General features: G+C 32.9%; 1 protein-coding gene across 1 annotated transcript in view; it reads right to left on the bottom strand.

Annotated features, from left to right (window-relative positions):
* LOC149770172 (uncharacterized) overlaps positions 1 to 16,653 on the bottom strand; it is a gene marked incomplete at its 5' end in the record, with an annotated part of 47,457 nt that overhangs the window by 6,510 nt on the left and 24,294 nt on the right. Inside the window, 4 exons of the mRNA XM_089949289.1 lie at positions 172 to 231; positions 3,371 to 3,461; positions 12,293 to 12,358; positions 14,522 to 14,655. Coding sequence (XP_089805415.1) covers positions 172 to 231; positions 3,371 to 3,461; positions 12,293 to 12,358; positions 14,522 to 14,655 — 351 coding nt within the window. The remainder of the gene's footprint in view (positions 1 to 171; positions 232 to 3,370; positions 3,462 to 12,292; positions 12,359 to 14,521; positions 14,656 to 16,653) is intronic.

A 16,653-nucleotide genomic window follows, 5' to 3' on the forward strand; every position in this document is an offset into this window, starting at 1 on the left:
AATAATTAACCTTAAACTCTGTTTAAAAATAATATGTTCAAAATTAAGCTTAAATCTGATTTTTTTTTAGTTTCTAAAAATTTGGAACTGAAAAGTAAACATGTAAACTGGATAAATACAAAAAAATGAAAATATTGCATTTGCAGTTTTATTTGTTTTTGATGTACACACCTGATCTGTTTGCTTTACATGGGAGTAATCTGGTTTGTCATCTTTCCTAGGTCTGTGAGTCTGAAAAAGGAAATACATGTATATAGTGGATCTTAACAAGTTTTGATGATGATTATGACAAATTGATTTAATGTGTGTGTGTGTGGATATACAAACATATATAGTGAACTGCTTGCTTATAAATGATATGTAAAATGACATGAGCTGTGTTGTTATAAATGTTATCTGTTATGTTGTTGTTGTTGTGGGGTTTAACGCCATTTTTCAGCACATGATGGACTATACATGGCGGCCAGTATTAATGGTGGAGGAAGAACCCAGGAAAACCCCGGAAAGAACCACCGACCCACGCTTTCTCACATACCCACACTGGCTAAATCCGAGACTTGAACCACTGCAGACAGAGGTGAGATGGCAGTGATCCGTAACGAAGAGCGCTTTAGACCACTCAGCCACTCGGGGACCCCGTTATCTGTTATGTAGATCTATATTGTGTGATTAATATTTTTCCACGATTGTAGAGTGTTATGATCATGTGTAAACACATATTACATAGCCACTTTTTTCACGAGTGTAGATTCCATTTTATGGCAATCAGCAATAAATAGGTTGTTTATTTGGGTTCATGTTCCATATAATTAACCTGTTTACAGTATGGGTGTAATTTCCCACTGGATAATTAAGTCACGTGGGTGGTATTGCAATAAAGAGTTATAATATGTGTGTGTGATTTGGATTTTTAACGTAGCTTTAACAATTTTTCAGTCACATCACTACGATGTCTGCAGTGTGACAGTTCATAGTGATGTCTAGCACTGGGGCATCATGCTGCAGACATATAGCATGTTGTCCCACCCAGTCACATTATCCTGAAACCAGGCCGACCAGTCCTAACACTAACCTCTTAATGCTGAGCGCCAAGCTAGGGAGCTGTTAGTACCATTTTTGTAAGTCGTTGGTATGACTCGGCCAGGGATTGAACCCATGACCTCCCGTATCCGAGGCAGATGATCTAACCACCAGGCCACCAGAGCAGTAGAGAGTCATAATAGAGTCATGGGAATATATATAAGGCATAAGAAAAGAACAATTGATTCATTCCTAATTCCTATTTTTATTACTATTCTAAGTTCATTTTCAGTCTGCAGATGTATTTAATGCAGTGTTTAGATTTAATTAGAGAGGAATCATTTATTTAAATTATTTATTGGAAAGTGTTCATATGACTGTTTGACCCAACACCATTTTGGGATTATGGTGAATTCATTCATAGGAGTTTTGGAAAATGCCATTGTGATATATCTAGATTACTGACACTCCAGCTCAAGGATATTGGTACATCATCACATTCAAAACCTTTAATTCATTTGGAACATTCTATTCTTTTGGACTTGTGATAGAACTTTTTAGGATTATTTTGGATTTGACTCACAATACTTTCATCTTAAATTTTAATTTTGTAACTTAGAGAATTCAATTATTTGTTAAGTTTTACAAAACTTGTTGGTTTTGCTTCTTTCTATTACTTAGTTTATGGCCATAGAGTCGTAACATTTGTAAAATGACAAATGCTTGCTTATAAATATTATGTCAATTGATATGAAATGCTTGTATATAAATGTTACATAAAAAATATATAAGGTCTTGTTGATGAATGTTATGTAAAATGATATGAGCTGGTTGCTTATAAATGTTATGTAAAAAGACATGAGCCACTTGGTTATAAGTATGTTTTTAAATACAAACAAGTGATGTCCACTTTGCCCATTGCTCTAGAGATAATCCCCAAGAAAACATGAGTTTTGAGTTGTACCCCTCTTCCTCCTTACCACTGTTTCTCATTGATCTGGGATCCCAGGTCAATGAAGCAACTTAGGTTGAAACACAAGAAAAATCACCCTTTAAGGTCCTAGTTTGCTGCAGATTCATTGCTGGAGCCTATATGCCATTCTTTCTAGTCATTTGTAATTTGCAGCTGTGTAGATGAATGTAATTAAATGTTTAACTCATTATCCAATGATCCACTAATTTGCATGTTGTTTTTTATGAGGTTTTCACATCACATCAAGTTGATCACTATTTTATTTCTGCTTAAGATCTTTTGAAGGACTTGATGATTCAAATGAATTTAGGTATTAGGCTTTATATAAAGAAGGCCTGAGGAAAGTTCAATTTTCACTGCAGCAGAACTGAATGGAGTTATGACCCTTGTTTGACTTCAAACTTTGTCTCCACTTTCATTTATCCTCATGAAAGTTTGAATAACTTCATGGATTTATATAAAATTTGGTACGAGGATTTACCTAAACAAGACCCAAGTCAAATTTAATTTTCTCCGTTTCCAGAAAATTTAGCATTATAGCCCACAGACTTTTCAAAGACTTTACATGAAGAAAACCTGCTATATGAAAAATCTGATTTTCACTGCATTCTTAGGTAAAGGTTAGTATCTTTTAACCAGGAAAATAATGAGTATAATTGCAAATCTAAGCCTTATGCTGACGTCAAATGACTGAATAAACTCTGTCTGACAGCCCAGGATGCTCAACAAGCTAAAAAATAAACTCTGTCTGACAGCCCAGGACGCTCAACAAGCTAAAAAATAAACCGTCTGACAGCCCAGGATGCTCAACAAGCTAAAAATTAAACCCTGTCTGACAGCCCAGGATGCTCAACAAGCTAAAAAATAAACCCTGTCTGACAGTCCAGGATGCTCAACAAGCTAAAAAATAAACCCTGTCTGACAGTCCAGGATGCTCAACAAGCTAAAAAATAAACTCTGACAGCCCAAGACACTCAACAAGCTAAAAAATAAACTCTTTCTGACAGTCCAGGATGCTCAACAAGCTAAAAAATAAACCCTGTCTGACAGCCCAGGATGCTCAACAAGCTAAAAAATAAACCCTGTCTGACAGCCCAGGATGCTCAACAAGCTAAAAAATAAACCCTGTCTGACAGCCCAGGACACTCAACAAGCTAAAAAATAAACCCTGTCTGACAGCCCAGGACACTCAACAAGCTAAAAAAATTGAATGTGCAGATACCATTCTAATGCATAAACTTTTTTACTGCTCTAACTTTTATGCTGAATGTGAAAGGAGAAAAAAGCATGCAATCTAATAAAGACTTCAGTTATGGGCAAAAACAATATTTTACCATTTTTCAGACAGTGTTTTGAAATCCTTCTTGAGAGACTTACCCATGGCTTTGGCCCTGGGGTTCCCATGGTGTCTCTGATGGTGTGGGAACTTACACCATTCAGTTCTGCAGCACTGAGAGAGTCAAGATACCTGGCAGGAGAAAAATAAATCATGAAACAAGGACAGTTCTGGTGATTATGTTAAGGCACATGCTGTATATATCTAGTTAAAAGTTGGCCTGTATATAAGTCCCCCACCTGTTCAAAATGTGCAACAGTGATGATTTAAAAAAAAAGAGACTCTTCTATATGTTGGGGTCATGAAATCTGTTGGGATGCTGTTCTTGTATTATTTATAGAAATGCTCCACCTTTAAGTCAGTTACCATAAATTCAGGATTATAGGTCAGTGAATTTTTATTTGGCTTTGATTTAGTAAGTAATAGCACATTTATTTCTCTGATACACTCTCAACATCAATCATTGACTTTAATGGTGTACAAAATCGGACATAGTTTGGTTGATAAGTGACTTTAATGGTGTACAAAATCGGACATAGTTTGGTTGATAAGTGACTTTAATGGTGTACAAAATCGGACATAGTTTGGTTGATAAGTGACTTTAATGGTGTACAAAATCGGACATAGTTTGGTTGATAAGTGACTTTAATGGTGTACAAAATCGGACATAGTTTGGTTGATAAGTGACTTTAATGGTGTACAAAATCGGACATAGTTTGGTTGATAAGTGACTTTAATGGTGTACAAAATCGGACATAGTTTGGTTGATAAGTGACTTTAATGGTGTACAAAATCGGACATAGTTTGGTTGATAAGTGACTTTAATGGTGTACAAAATCGGACATAGTTTGGTTGATAAGTGACTTTAATGGTGTACAAAATCAGACATAGTTTGGTTGATAAGTGACTTTAATGGTGTACAAAATCAGACATATTTTGGTTGATAAGTGACTTTAATGGTATACAAAATCAGACATAGTTTGGTTGATCACAAAATCAGTCTCGTTTTGTTTAGATTTTATTGTATTTTTAGTTCACAAGTCCCAGATGTTTTAGTATGTCTGGTGTATAAGTTAACCTGCTTTTTCTGCATGATTTAATTTTTGTTGAAAAAACTCAACTTATCTAGGAGTATTTATGGTACCACAATTTTGTAAGTTTTGTTTCAAATGTCTCTATAGGCGGTGCTGTTGAACAATGTGACTGCCTGTGCAGGTTTTTTAACTCATTGAAAAGCCTTGTTTTGAGTGGTATCAGAACTCTATTGCCACTAATTTTCCCTCAGTAATTAGTATGAAAACTCTGTTTTGATTCATTTTCACTCTATAAGTAATATCAAAACTCTTTTTCCACTAATTTCCCCCCAGTGAGTAGTATGAAAACTCTTATTTCGATTCATTTTCCCCCCATGAGTAGTATTAAAACTCTATTTCCACTCATCTTCCCCCCAGAAGGATATATTGATGATTGCAAAGTAGTATATGCAATAATCAAGTAACAAATTTCAAAACTTGCTGGTCACTTCTTACAAACACCTTTGACAACTTGGTAAACACAGCATGCAACTTTTCACACAGGATTTATGCTGACATGTCTGTGGAACTAGTAATATTATCAATATCATCTGAAAATCAGTTTGCTTTTTGTTAATATTGAAATAGAATTGTAAAGAATGGATTTTCAATGATTTACTTGAAGAAGTCTACCAAAACAAAAAGATATCATTGGTATATCAAAAAAAACTCAGAACTGGATTTGTGTCTGTACTTTTGTTTGCATACAATGCTGCATAACGACTCAAGAGAAAATAAATTAAAAATTCACCAAGGGTCATTATCTTATATATGTACACTAGTACAGTCTTGTATATAGTATTTCCCTCCAATAAAAGTATGTGCCAAATTTTCATTCAGATGAATAAAATAATACTTGGACTTGAAAACCCTCAGAAAGATAATAAACAAAATCATGTTTAACAAGGTATATATCTTTATCAAATCTTATGAATATTATATAACATTCTATTTCAAACAGTGCACAAAATATTCTTTTCTATAACTGAACACACACACACACATTCTTGTAAAACCTACAAAACAGGGACATTTTTATTTTAAAAAATTATGAGCGATAAAGATCTATTTTAATATGCATTTGATACATACATATCTTTTCTAATTGATTTGTGGTTGATTTCCAAGGAACACTGTATGAGAATCTTTACCATCAGAACAGGGACACACACATATACGCAGTGTTAGAAATTATACAATCAAATAGGGGACATTCGACATTAAATAAGTATGTATTTTGATTCTAAATAGAAATCAATTCAATCTAAATACTGCAGTAATCTCACCTGATACACATAGTTCCCATACATATTAATAAACTAAATTAAAATTATCATGTTGAATCTTTATTTAAATGTTTGTTGGATATATAAGTAAAAATGGTGTCCAGGAGTTTGAAGAAGTTGAATTGTCAGAATTGTGTGAAAATACAGAGAATGTGTCCCTTTTTCTAAAATGAAATAATCAAAGATCTGCATGCCAATCTTCAGTTAAAATAACTGTGTTGGCAAGACTATTGGTTTAGAATTTAAAATGTCCCACACAGTAACACATTTTTAACTTTGGTGCACAAAAAGTTGCCACTTTAGTGCAATCCCTTCATTAAAAAGCCAATGCATGATAAGATCTCTTCAATATGAAACACACCAAAAGTTTATTTTGTATGATGGCATGGTTTAGTTTTAGTGACCTCAGGTCAGAGCTGCATAAGTGTTCCTGGAGCCAAATAGTCCCTATTAAAATCTAATTGTTTGGATTGAGCGTGTCACGTCATGTGTAGTATTCATGATAGACTGATAAATTGTACAATTGAATGATTGATAAGGGACTGTCCCGTTATCTGGAGATGTCTTTTATTCTTACTACGATGGTAAATATGGTGTAGAGTTACAGGCGAAATGAGGCTTAAAATCATGATTTGACTGACTTAAGGTAGCATAGGAAAAATAGTTCCTGGTATTTGATGTTTGAGTTGTGATTTGTATTTTATGGTAGTTAAGTACCGGCACTACGTTACGGAAATGTATTAAGGAGGAACAATGCATTTGTGAGGTAGGTAGGCAATTGTGAAATTGTGATGTAAATGTAAAGTTTTGATATTGGTGGTCATGCATTAATTAGAGGAAAATTATTATAGTTTGTTTCCTTCGTTCACTAAAGGGACCTCTTGTATGTAACATTATTAATGTTCTGCCTTTCGCTTAGTAATGTCAGTTGTAAATTTAATGTTGCGTATTTGTGGTCATTGACTGATTAGAGAAAAATTGACAACTGTTATCATTGGGTCCTTATAAAAAGGGGAAAACAAAGGACTTACGGCCAGAAAGAAATGAAACTAGCAAGAAGGAAGAACAACAGACTGAAGTAAAGAAGTCAAAAGGCTGAGAGAGAGAGTGAGAGAGAAAGAGAACATAAAAAGGTACTGACTAAATGAGAACAGAATGTGAAATATTTGACAATTTACCTCTGAGTCAAACAAAATTTATCAGATTGTTTTCTTTCACATTATTTTTACTTCAGCCAGCATGCACATTTATGATACATCGAGAAACACTAAATTTGAGTATAAAAACTTGTATTTTCAGCATTGTGACTGGTGCCATGTACAAGCACTTACAAAAGTTATTTTTATTTGCTATTTTTATTTGCTATTGGCTCAATCTTAACTTGTCGGATTTACCTCTAATGTGGTTAATTTGAGGAAAGAAATGGTATTATGTTTTGGTTACCATGTAGACTGTTCATTATTATGCTTCTAACCACATTTGAATGAACTAAAATCAATGTTGATATTTTCCAGTGTTTTTCTTATCCAAATGTGCATGGCTCAGAGTTAAATAGGAGATAAAATATACAAGCACAGATGAATTGCTAGAATCTCTTGTTCATCGTAAAAACCATGCATAATATATGCATGAAACCTTTTATTCAGTTTTTGTGGTTCCCAATCTAATTTGGAGAAATGTGTTATGAATGTTGGACTATCCATTAATAAACATGTATATCGATATTACTCTCTGTGTTAAAATAGAAAATATATCATATATATTTGTATATGTTTATATAAATGATTTAAATTATGTTTGCTCTTCTTGATGCCATCTTCAGTCAGTAATTTGGATGCAAAGTGTGCAAGCCGACAGCACAACAGTGTGAATTTTTACTGCGTAAACGGGGACGCAGTTTTCCAACTGATACACACTAGGTTTTGAGTCGAGTGGGATGTGTGTATTGTTCTGAATAGCATGATGTGAAAAAATACCCAAAAAAAGGGGACATGCTCAGATATGCGTATTTTAAGGTTTGTGTCATTAAATAAGGCCTTGGCATTCCATTTAAGCGGACATTAAAAAAACGGGGACGTCCCTGTTTCGAGGTTTGACCAAGCCTGTTGGTGTGTATACACACTGATGTGCCCCAATTTCGCGCCTTTTACAAACGCATGCACACACACACACACAAACACATAAAAACACACACACAGATGGCAAGGCAAAGACAGAATTAACAAGCTGTACAATACTACTTTAAAGTGAAGTCATAAGGTGGTGGAGCTGTTACATTCCCACATGATCCCACCAGTAAATTTTCATCACTGACCATGCAATGTTATATAGCAAATTTCAGTTCCAGTTCATTTTACCTCCTGTCAAAAGATGTATTCTATCTCTTTGGCCAAAGTATAAAGCTTTTAATGCAGAAAATATAAGGTAAATGTATTAATTACATGGTGAAAAAAAACATTTAAAATTATTATAATGCTCTTGAATGGCTCTCATAGAACAGAAAATTAAAATTTTCATCAAAGAATTTCTGCCATGTATTTCCCATGGAAAGCTGACCAATAAAAGACAAAATGGTAATTTAAGAGAAGAAAATAATGATATTTAAAACCTCTTCAGTAAAAAATGATCAGAATTTGATTCTTCTTTGGAATTCTATCAACTTATAGAAATCTATGAAAACCAACAATATTGTTTTTCACTCATCCAAACGCACCATCATCATATTACAATATCATCTTTCGACTTATTCCAACACACCATCATCACAAAAACATACATGTGTATGTACCTTATATTCATGCTTAAAAGTGGGGTCTAGCTGCATTTGCACAGGCCCAGATCTGTTATCACATAACTTGTCAGCAGATCAGGATCTATGTTATTTGCAGTTGAAGTTGACTTATAAGCAACTATATAAAGTACATTACACACCACATTATTTATTTTAGCAGTGGTGGAGAAATGTTCGGAAAAATAAATTCCATACAAATGTATTTCTGGTTGAAAATAATTTCACCAAAAGTTTATTATTATGTGAAACATTGATTGTAGGGGAGGAGAATGGTCACCGATTTTGTTCCTTTGGAATGTTAATATATTTTCCATTCTAAAAATGCATGGCAAAAATGATTGTACAGCTACTACAGGCAGTATCTGAAGCAATTGTTTCTTCTTTCCAGGGTCAATCAGTCTTTGGTACGAGTAAATAAACTGAATAATAAAGCAGTTTCATAACCGTTAAATACAATTCATTATTTAATGTCAATGATTCCATTAATAAAAATCTCAAGGGACTAAAACCTATCCACTGCAATGGACTTTGATAAAGGCTCTGAGTCACAGATCTAGATTGGCTACTGTGAATCCAATCAAGCTGATACTGGAAAACAAGGAGCCTTGTCTTAAATTCCACACCTCAGCTGTTTATATTAACACTATTTTACTACAGGTTTTGTGTGCTCAGGTATGAATATGACTTGTGACAAAATCCTACTGCATGATTGACTATTCTTGAGTGTTCCCTATTTAAATCGTATAAAAATTATTTTGATTTGACCTCATGATAGCATTGTGTAGTCAAAAGTAATTCAGTGTGTTAATGTCCTCATTATAGTATTGTGTACTGAAAAGTAGTGCAGACAATATTAATGTCCTCATTATAGTATTGTCTGGTGAAAAGTTATTTTGAATGTGTTAATGTTCTAAGTATGCTATTTTGTAGTAAAAAGTAATTTTGAATGTGTTAATGTCCTCATTATAGTATTGTGTAGTGAAAAGTACTTCAGACAAAATTAATGTCCTCATTATAGCATAGTATAGTAAAAAGTAATTCTGAGTGTTTTAATGTTCTCATTATAGCATTGTGTAGTGAAAGGTAATTCTGAATGCATTAATGTCCTTATTAAAGTATTGTGTAGTTACAATTTTGAGTGTGTTAATGTCCTCATTATAGTATTGTGTAGTGAAAAGTACATCAGACAAAATTAATGTCCTCATTGTAGTATTGTGTAGTGAAAAGTACTTCAGACAAAATTAATGTCCTCATTATAGCAATGTGTAGTAAAAAGTAATTTTGACTGTGTTAATGTCCTCATTATAGTATTGTGTCATGAAAAGTAATTTTGAGTGTGTTAATGTCCTCATTATAGTACTGTGTCGTGAAAAGTAATTTTGAGTGTGTTAATGTCCTCATTATAGTAGTTTTGTAATTTTTAGTGTGTTAATGTCCTCACTATGGTATTGTGTAGTGAAAAGTAATTCAGAGTGTGTTAATGTCCTCATTATAGTATTGTGTAGTGAAAAGTAATTTTGAGTGTGTTAATGTCCTCATTATAGTATTGTGTAGTGAAAAGTAATTCTGAGTGTGTTAATGTTCTCATTATAGCACTGTGTCGTGAAAGGTAATTCTGAATGCATTAATGTCCTCATTATAGTATTGTGTAGTGAAAAGTAATTCAGAGCATAATAATGTCCTCCTTATAGTATTGTGTAGTGAAAAGTAATTCTGAGTGTGTTAATGTTCTCATTATAGCATTGTGTAGTGAAAGGTAATTCTGAGTGCATTAATGTCCTTATTATAGTATTGTGTAGTTACAAGTAATTTTGAGTGTGTTAATGTCCTCATTATAGTATTGTGTAGTGAAAAGTAATTCTGAGTGTGTTAATGTTCTCATTATAGCACTGTGTCGTGAAAGGTAATTCTGAATGCATTAATGTCCTTATTATAGTATTGTGTAGTTACAAGTAATTTTGAGTGTGTTAATGTCCTCATTATAGTATTGTGTAGTGAAAAGTAATTCAGAGCATAATAATGTCCTCCTTATAGTATTGTGTAGTGAAAAGTAATTCTGAGTGTGTTAATGTTCTCATTATAGCATTGTGTAGTGAAAGGTAATTCTGAGTGCATTAATGTCCTTATTATAGTATTGTGTAGTTACAAGTAATTTTGAGTGTGTTAATGTCCTCATTATAGTACTGTGTAGTGAAAGTAATTCTGAGAGTGTTAATGTTTTAATTAAAGTATTGTGTAGTGCAAAGTAATTGAGAGTGTATCAGTGTCTTCATTTTAGTATTGTTTAGTCACAAATAATTCAGTGTGCTAATGTCCTCATTACAGTATTGTGTAGTCGCAAATAAATTTGTGTCCTAGTGACTTCATTATGTTATTGTCTAGTCAAAACTAAATCAGAGTATGTTGATGTTTTCATTATAGTATTGTGAAGTCAAAAGCATTTCAGGTTAAAAATTATACAGATGTCCTGCTAAAAGTAAACACTTCCTTTATCTCTAATTGCCATACATATTGCCCAAATTTAAAACTCCTCTTTTCTGTCTGGTTTTAGTTTTCTGGGATTTAGCGGCATTTTTAAGCATAAGACTGGCCATGTATTGTGGCCAATGTATTTAGTGGAGGAAGAACCTGAGAAGAACCATCAAGTCAAGAGAAGTTACTTGCAAGCTTTCTCACATACTCATGATGGTCCAGCCAAGACTCAAACTCATGCAGTCAGAGGAAAGATGTTTGGTGAGTGATCTCAAAATGCGAGTACTTTAAACCAGTTGGCCACCCTGGGTCCCTCGCCTTTTTAGATAAAATCACTGAATACTAAACCTGTGAAAATAACCCCCCATAAGTAAATGAATTTAACCTGTTCGAGGATTATCCAGGATAAGGAATCCATCACCTTAAACAAAACGTAGGTCCATGCATCTTATTTGGGAAAAAGCCATAAAATTGACAATTTCAGGACTGCTTCAACAAAAGGGGTGATGCAAAAACTAACTTGTTATAACTGCAATATCTTGTCAGACATCAAGAATGGCTTGTATAATGATTTGAAAAACAGAATATATCTATGACAATTAATTAAAACAGGTAGGTGTGCATGCAAAAGCATCCAAATAGAGTTTTATTGCATCATTTCTGCCATTCCTGATAAAACAAATCAAAACTATTTTTACCACAAGACTACAGAAGCAACTAAAACTTTGGCAATTTTATGATTTTGTTTCAAGTGTACAAATAATTATAAGCTGAGATTAGAAATTTAATTTCTAATATGAACAAATACCCTGTATGAAAAATGTGTGGGTACAGAAAACGACCAGAGAGCACATAAAATCAAAGAGCTGTAAAATGTTTTGTTCAAATGTTAACATGGAAAAATAGTGAAACATTTAAGGATTTTGATGAACCTAAAATTTCCCTTTGTGATAGCTCGTCACTGGCTAGGTTGACCTAATGTCATCATCTGGTTTTGAATTATTTGGAGGTTAAAGAAACATCCTGTATACAAACATGAGGCCCGAGTCCAGATCTGGAGGTGAAAAAAACATTTCATATACAAACCTGAGGCACGAGTCCAGATCTGGAGGTGAAAAAAACATTCCATATACAAACCTGGGGCATGAGTCCAGATTTGGAAGTTAAAGAAACATTCCATTTACAAACCTGAGGCCTGATTCCAAATTTCAAGTTTAAAGAAACACTTTGTATACAAACCTGAGCCAAGAATCAAGATTTGGAGCTTCAAAAAACATACTATATATAAAAATGAGACCTTAATCCATATTTGGAGGTTAAAGAAATATTCTGTATACATACCTTAGGCATGATTCCAGATCTGTTTTCAATTTGAATTCATAATCTGCATATTCATTCTGCAATTCTCTAGAGAACGATAAAACCAGGAAATTATAAATAGCATAATATCAGATGTTGACATTTCACTATCAATAGAAATTTTCCTTAGTTAAACAGATAAAGGTACGTCAGTGCCTTTATTACATATTGAGTAACTGATACTATTTATAAATGTTTTTTTGAATGACAAATTCTTATCTCCCCAGCATTATTAAAATAACAAAATTCTTGAACCCAACATTCTGATCCTCATTCTAGCAAATTACAGAAAATTTCTTGTAGAAGCTGATGACAATAAAATTTAATAAGACTTTTAGTCATGGAGCCTCATTACATTAAATTAGCATCCCATATTTTATTGTGGACTGTACTTAAGAAGAATACGTTCAAGCTATAATGCTGACACGTACCTCAAAAATAATAATAATAATAATAATAATGAGGACTTTGTATAGCGCCTAATCTTTAGAAGCTCTAAGCGCTTTACAACATTAGACAACACCTACAAGATAAAAAACATATATAATGATATGATTATAATAAAAAAAACACCATGAAATTAGTAAACATAAAAAGCATGCTGAGAATATTTAAGGTAGGAAACATTATTAGGTCTTTAAGTTTAAATACTGATATAGCCTAAATTATAAAACTGGGACAGAGGACAAAATCACATACAATTACAATACAGTTCCAAAAGCAACAAGGAGGGGTTTTGTAAAATAAAAACATGCCCATGAAAAGAAATGCTTATCATTTTCAACTGATACTCTTCAAAAGGCAATGAAATGACTGCAGTATTAAGGCAATGAGAGCATAGCCAACATATCAGCAAGATCCAACATACTGAATCAAAAAATTACTGAGATATTACTGTGACATTGTAGGAACTCTATATTACACAACTAAGAGGCATTTTATGACAGAATTCTATATCCACAACTAAAAGGCATTTTATGAAAATGTTGGAATTCAACTGACTGAGGATATATAAGGTTTTTGTTTTAGTAGATATACATAAACATTTCCATTGTACCGTCATGAGTGGTGAAGCCACAGGTCACAATAAAAGAAAATTCCACTTCATGTATGAAATATATCCTTATATCTACTCATAAAAAGATAGAATTTATATTTTTTAAAGGCAAAAGCCATTGTTTTTACATGGATTTTTATTTAATTCTGTGCCAATGCAAACAATAGCTGAATTACCACATCAACCAAAAGAACTTCCAAACTTTATAATAATTTTGGACAATTGTGAGTGTGATGAGAGTTAAAATTGATAATCAAAAAATTCTAGCTTTGTTTTGAATCAAGATTTTACCCCCTCGCCAAATAATCAAATAATTCTAGCTTTGTTTTTAATCAACATTTTTACCCCTCAAGAAACTTTTCCATTTGTTGTAGAGTGTAACATGTACCATATGAGTGACACTGAATAGCAAATAGAGACAGGTCACTAAGAATTTGCATGATTCTTGTGAAAAAATTAATTTTAAATAAATTACTTTAAGTCTATATTTTCTTGTTTGGAATTCATTTTCAGCACTGTCACCTCCTCATTACTTACATAAATGTTTCACATATTTTAAGATCTGTTCATCCTGATGGAGTGAGAGAGTGGCATGGAGTGAGAAAGCGGTCCAAGCAGTAGAAGAAAAATGAAATAACACTAAATATCACAATAATATACACTGGGGCAGATATATTTCCTAAATAGGAATAGAAGGTAGTTCCAAAAGTGATTTCACCACTGTGGTGATAAAAAGCGGTATCATCACAGTGGCAGCAAAAAGGTTTTTCCTACTGATATACCTCAGCATCACAATAAGAAATACATAATAAAATGTTATACATTCCGTACTTACAAAATAAATATCATACAACTTAAAGGCCTATAACAAAATGTTATACATTCTATATGTACAACATGTACAAAATAAATATCATACAACCTTAAATGCATATTATTAAATGTTATACATTTCATGCGTACAAAATATACAAATTAAATTAATATGATAATATTATATACATTCCATATTTACAAAATAAATATCATACACTGTAAAGGCCTCTTATGATAATGTAGGCATATAAAATAACATTATTCATCCCACAGTAGCAAATAAGTACTTCACAACTTAAAGGCATTATATATTTATTAAAATAAATATTAGTATTTACATGATTCTCCTCTGCATAAAACTAATCTGGTCTTCCATTTTAACTTTGGCTTCTCTCATTCTTTCCTCAAAGGCCTGCTTGGCTGCATCCTGAAGTGTGTGGATGTTGTGGACATGTTTGTAACTAGGTTCATTCTGAAATAACACAGTACATATCGTAATTGGATCTTGTATAAGTGCTCAGTTTGTATGCAATATATCAAACAAATGAAATAATTTCAATCTTTAATCAGCCATTATAAGCCACATGTTGAAATTTCCCCCAAAATTTCAGCATGTGTAAAATGCAGTTTATCACACATACAAAAATCACTGAATATTTTTTCTTCAATAAATCCAAAAAGTGCTTCAATACTGAGGTTTATCTGGAAACCTCATAATATGCGATTATAATTTTTTAGATGCTTAATATTATGTATTATATAAATTTCATCTGAATACTACTGGACAATCTTGGTCATGTGGTGACTGTATAAATCCCATATCCCATCTGCATTAACTTGTAACCAGCATATGTCCACAATTAGGTTTTGTCAGATTGACTTGTCTCCCTTTCAATATTGGCAATGAAATCCAACTTGTTCAAAGATCTTAGGGAAATTGTAGATGAAAAGAGGAAAATCAATTATGACAAAACTATAAAATCCTGCCACTGATGACTTGTGGAAATATATTGTCTTTCAAAATTTTGACAATTTTCATTTAGCAGAGGCACTGGGATTCTTCTACTTTGGGGTTCAGAGACCTGACAGTGAAATACACAAAACAAGCACCTTGGAGAACATAAGAACATAAACTACATTATGAACAGATATTTAAAAAGCCCTGCTCACATCAAAACTTTATATCAATATAAGTTGTACTTTCACTTATGCAAATATAAATTCTAAGGCTGCCATGATAGCAGAACTTAAACACCTTGGGAAGGGGAACACTGAACAGCATTCTGTTATCATAAAAGAGAGCCATCTGCAATAGTACACATCCTTGTACATGAATCCCAATCATATACCTGGGTTGGCAAATACAGTGCAATTTAATAACAAATTATACTGCTTGCACAGAGGAATGAAAACTATGATGACGATGACTATATGCACATTAATTCTGAAATTTCCTAAGAAACATTGTGGAAGGGATTTGTGCAAAATAAAATTGCTGAACTAACCAAAAGTCATGGAGGCTCAGACAAAGAAGACATCTACAGTGTGAAACCAGAATTCCCTGGGAGAAAACATTGTCCAAGTGTCCTCATTTGAAAAGGAACTCAGTAAACTCCATCCTCAAAGAAACAACTTTGGCAATGTTCACGTGCGTCACTTGACTCCTTCTAGGAATATGGTCCTGTAATAGTACACTGTGTGAGAAAACTCACTAAGTTTAAAACTAAGTTTATGTCCAGCAAAGAACATGGACTCTTCATGATATACACAAATTATTCAATCGCTGCAACTGGTACAACAGTTTCTCCTCTAAACTAATTTGGAGTGGCACAGATCATGGAGATTTCAAAGCGTAAATTATTTATAGTTTGGCATTATACCAGAAGGTGAATACATCAAAAACAGAAATGTGTCACACTCTCACTAAAAATGTACTCCCTTCTATACATTCACTTCCATGATAATCAACACTTGCTCTACTGGCACACAGAGTTTGTTGGATGTCATAATACTGCATTATCAGATAAAGAATATGCCAAATCAGCTGATAATCTACTCTCCGAAACAGACATTGACAACCTTTTCAGTGGCTTAATGCTCCAATGATGTAAAGAAATAACATTAACAATATTTTATGTAAAGTCTGGTAACATGACAATAATGATTGAATGTATACTTAGAACATTGTGAATCATCAATCAGCATCATTACTGTTAAATACTGACATTTCACCTGAATTCTCTTCTTCTTGTTGCTTGATGATGACATCATATGGACAGATATGCACATTGGTTTTTGGGTAAAAGTGTTTAAGAATATATGAATTTCCATAGTTTCTTTTTGTTGACATTAACAGGTGCAAATCAAAGCTGTAAGATTTTTATTGAATTTATAATTACATACTATTCAGTGAATTCATGAAAGTGTAAAATAGACATAACTCATTGTTTTCATCACTATTATTTCAATT

Source organism: Sinohyriopsis cumingii, unplaced genomic scaffold (assembly GCF_028554795.1).
Source record: "Sinohyriopsis cumingii isolate HCF-2022 unplaced genomic scaffold, ASM2855479v2 utg002554l, whole genome shotgun sequence".
NCBI classification, from domain to species: domain Eukaryota; kingdom Metazoa; phylum Mollusca; class Bivalvia; order Unionida; family Unionidae; genus Sinohyriopsis; species Sinohyriopsis cumingii.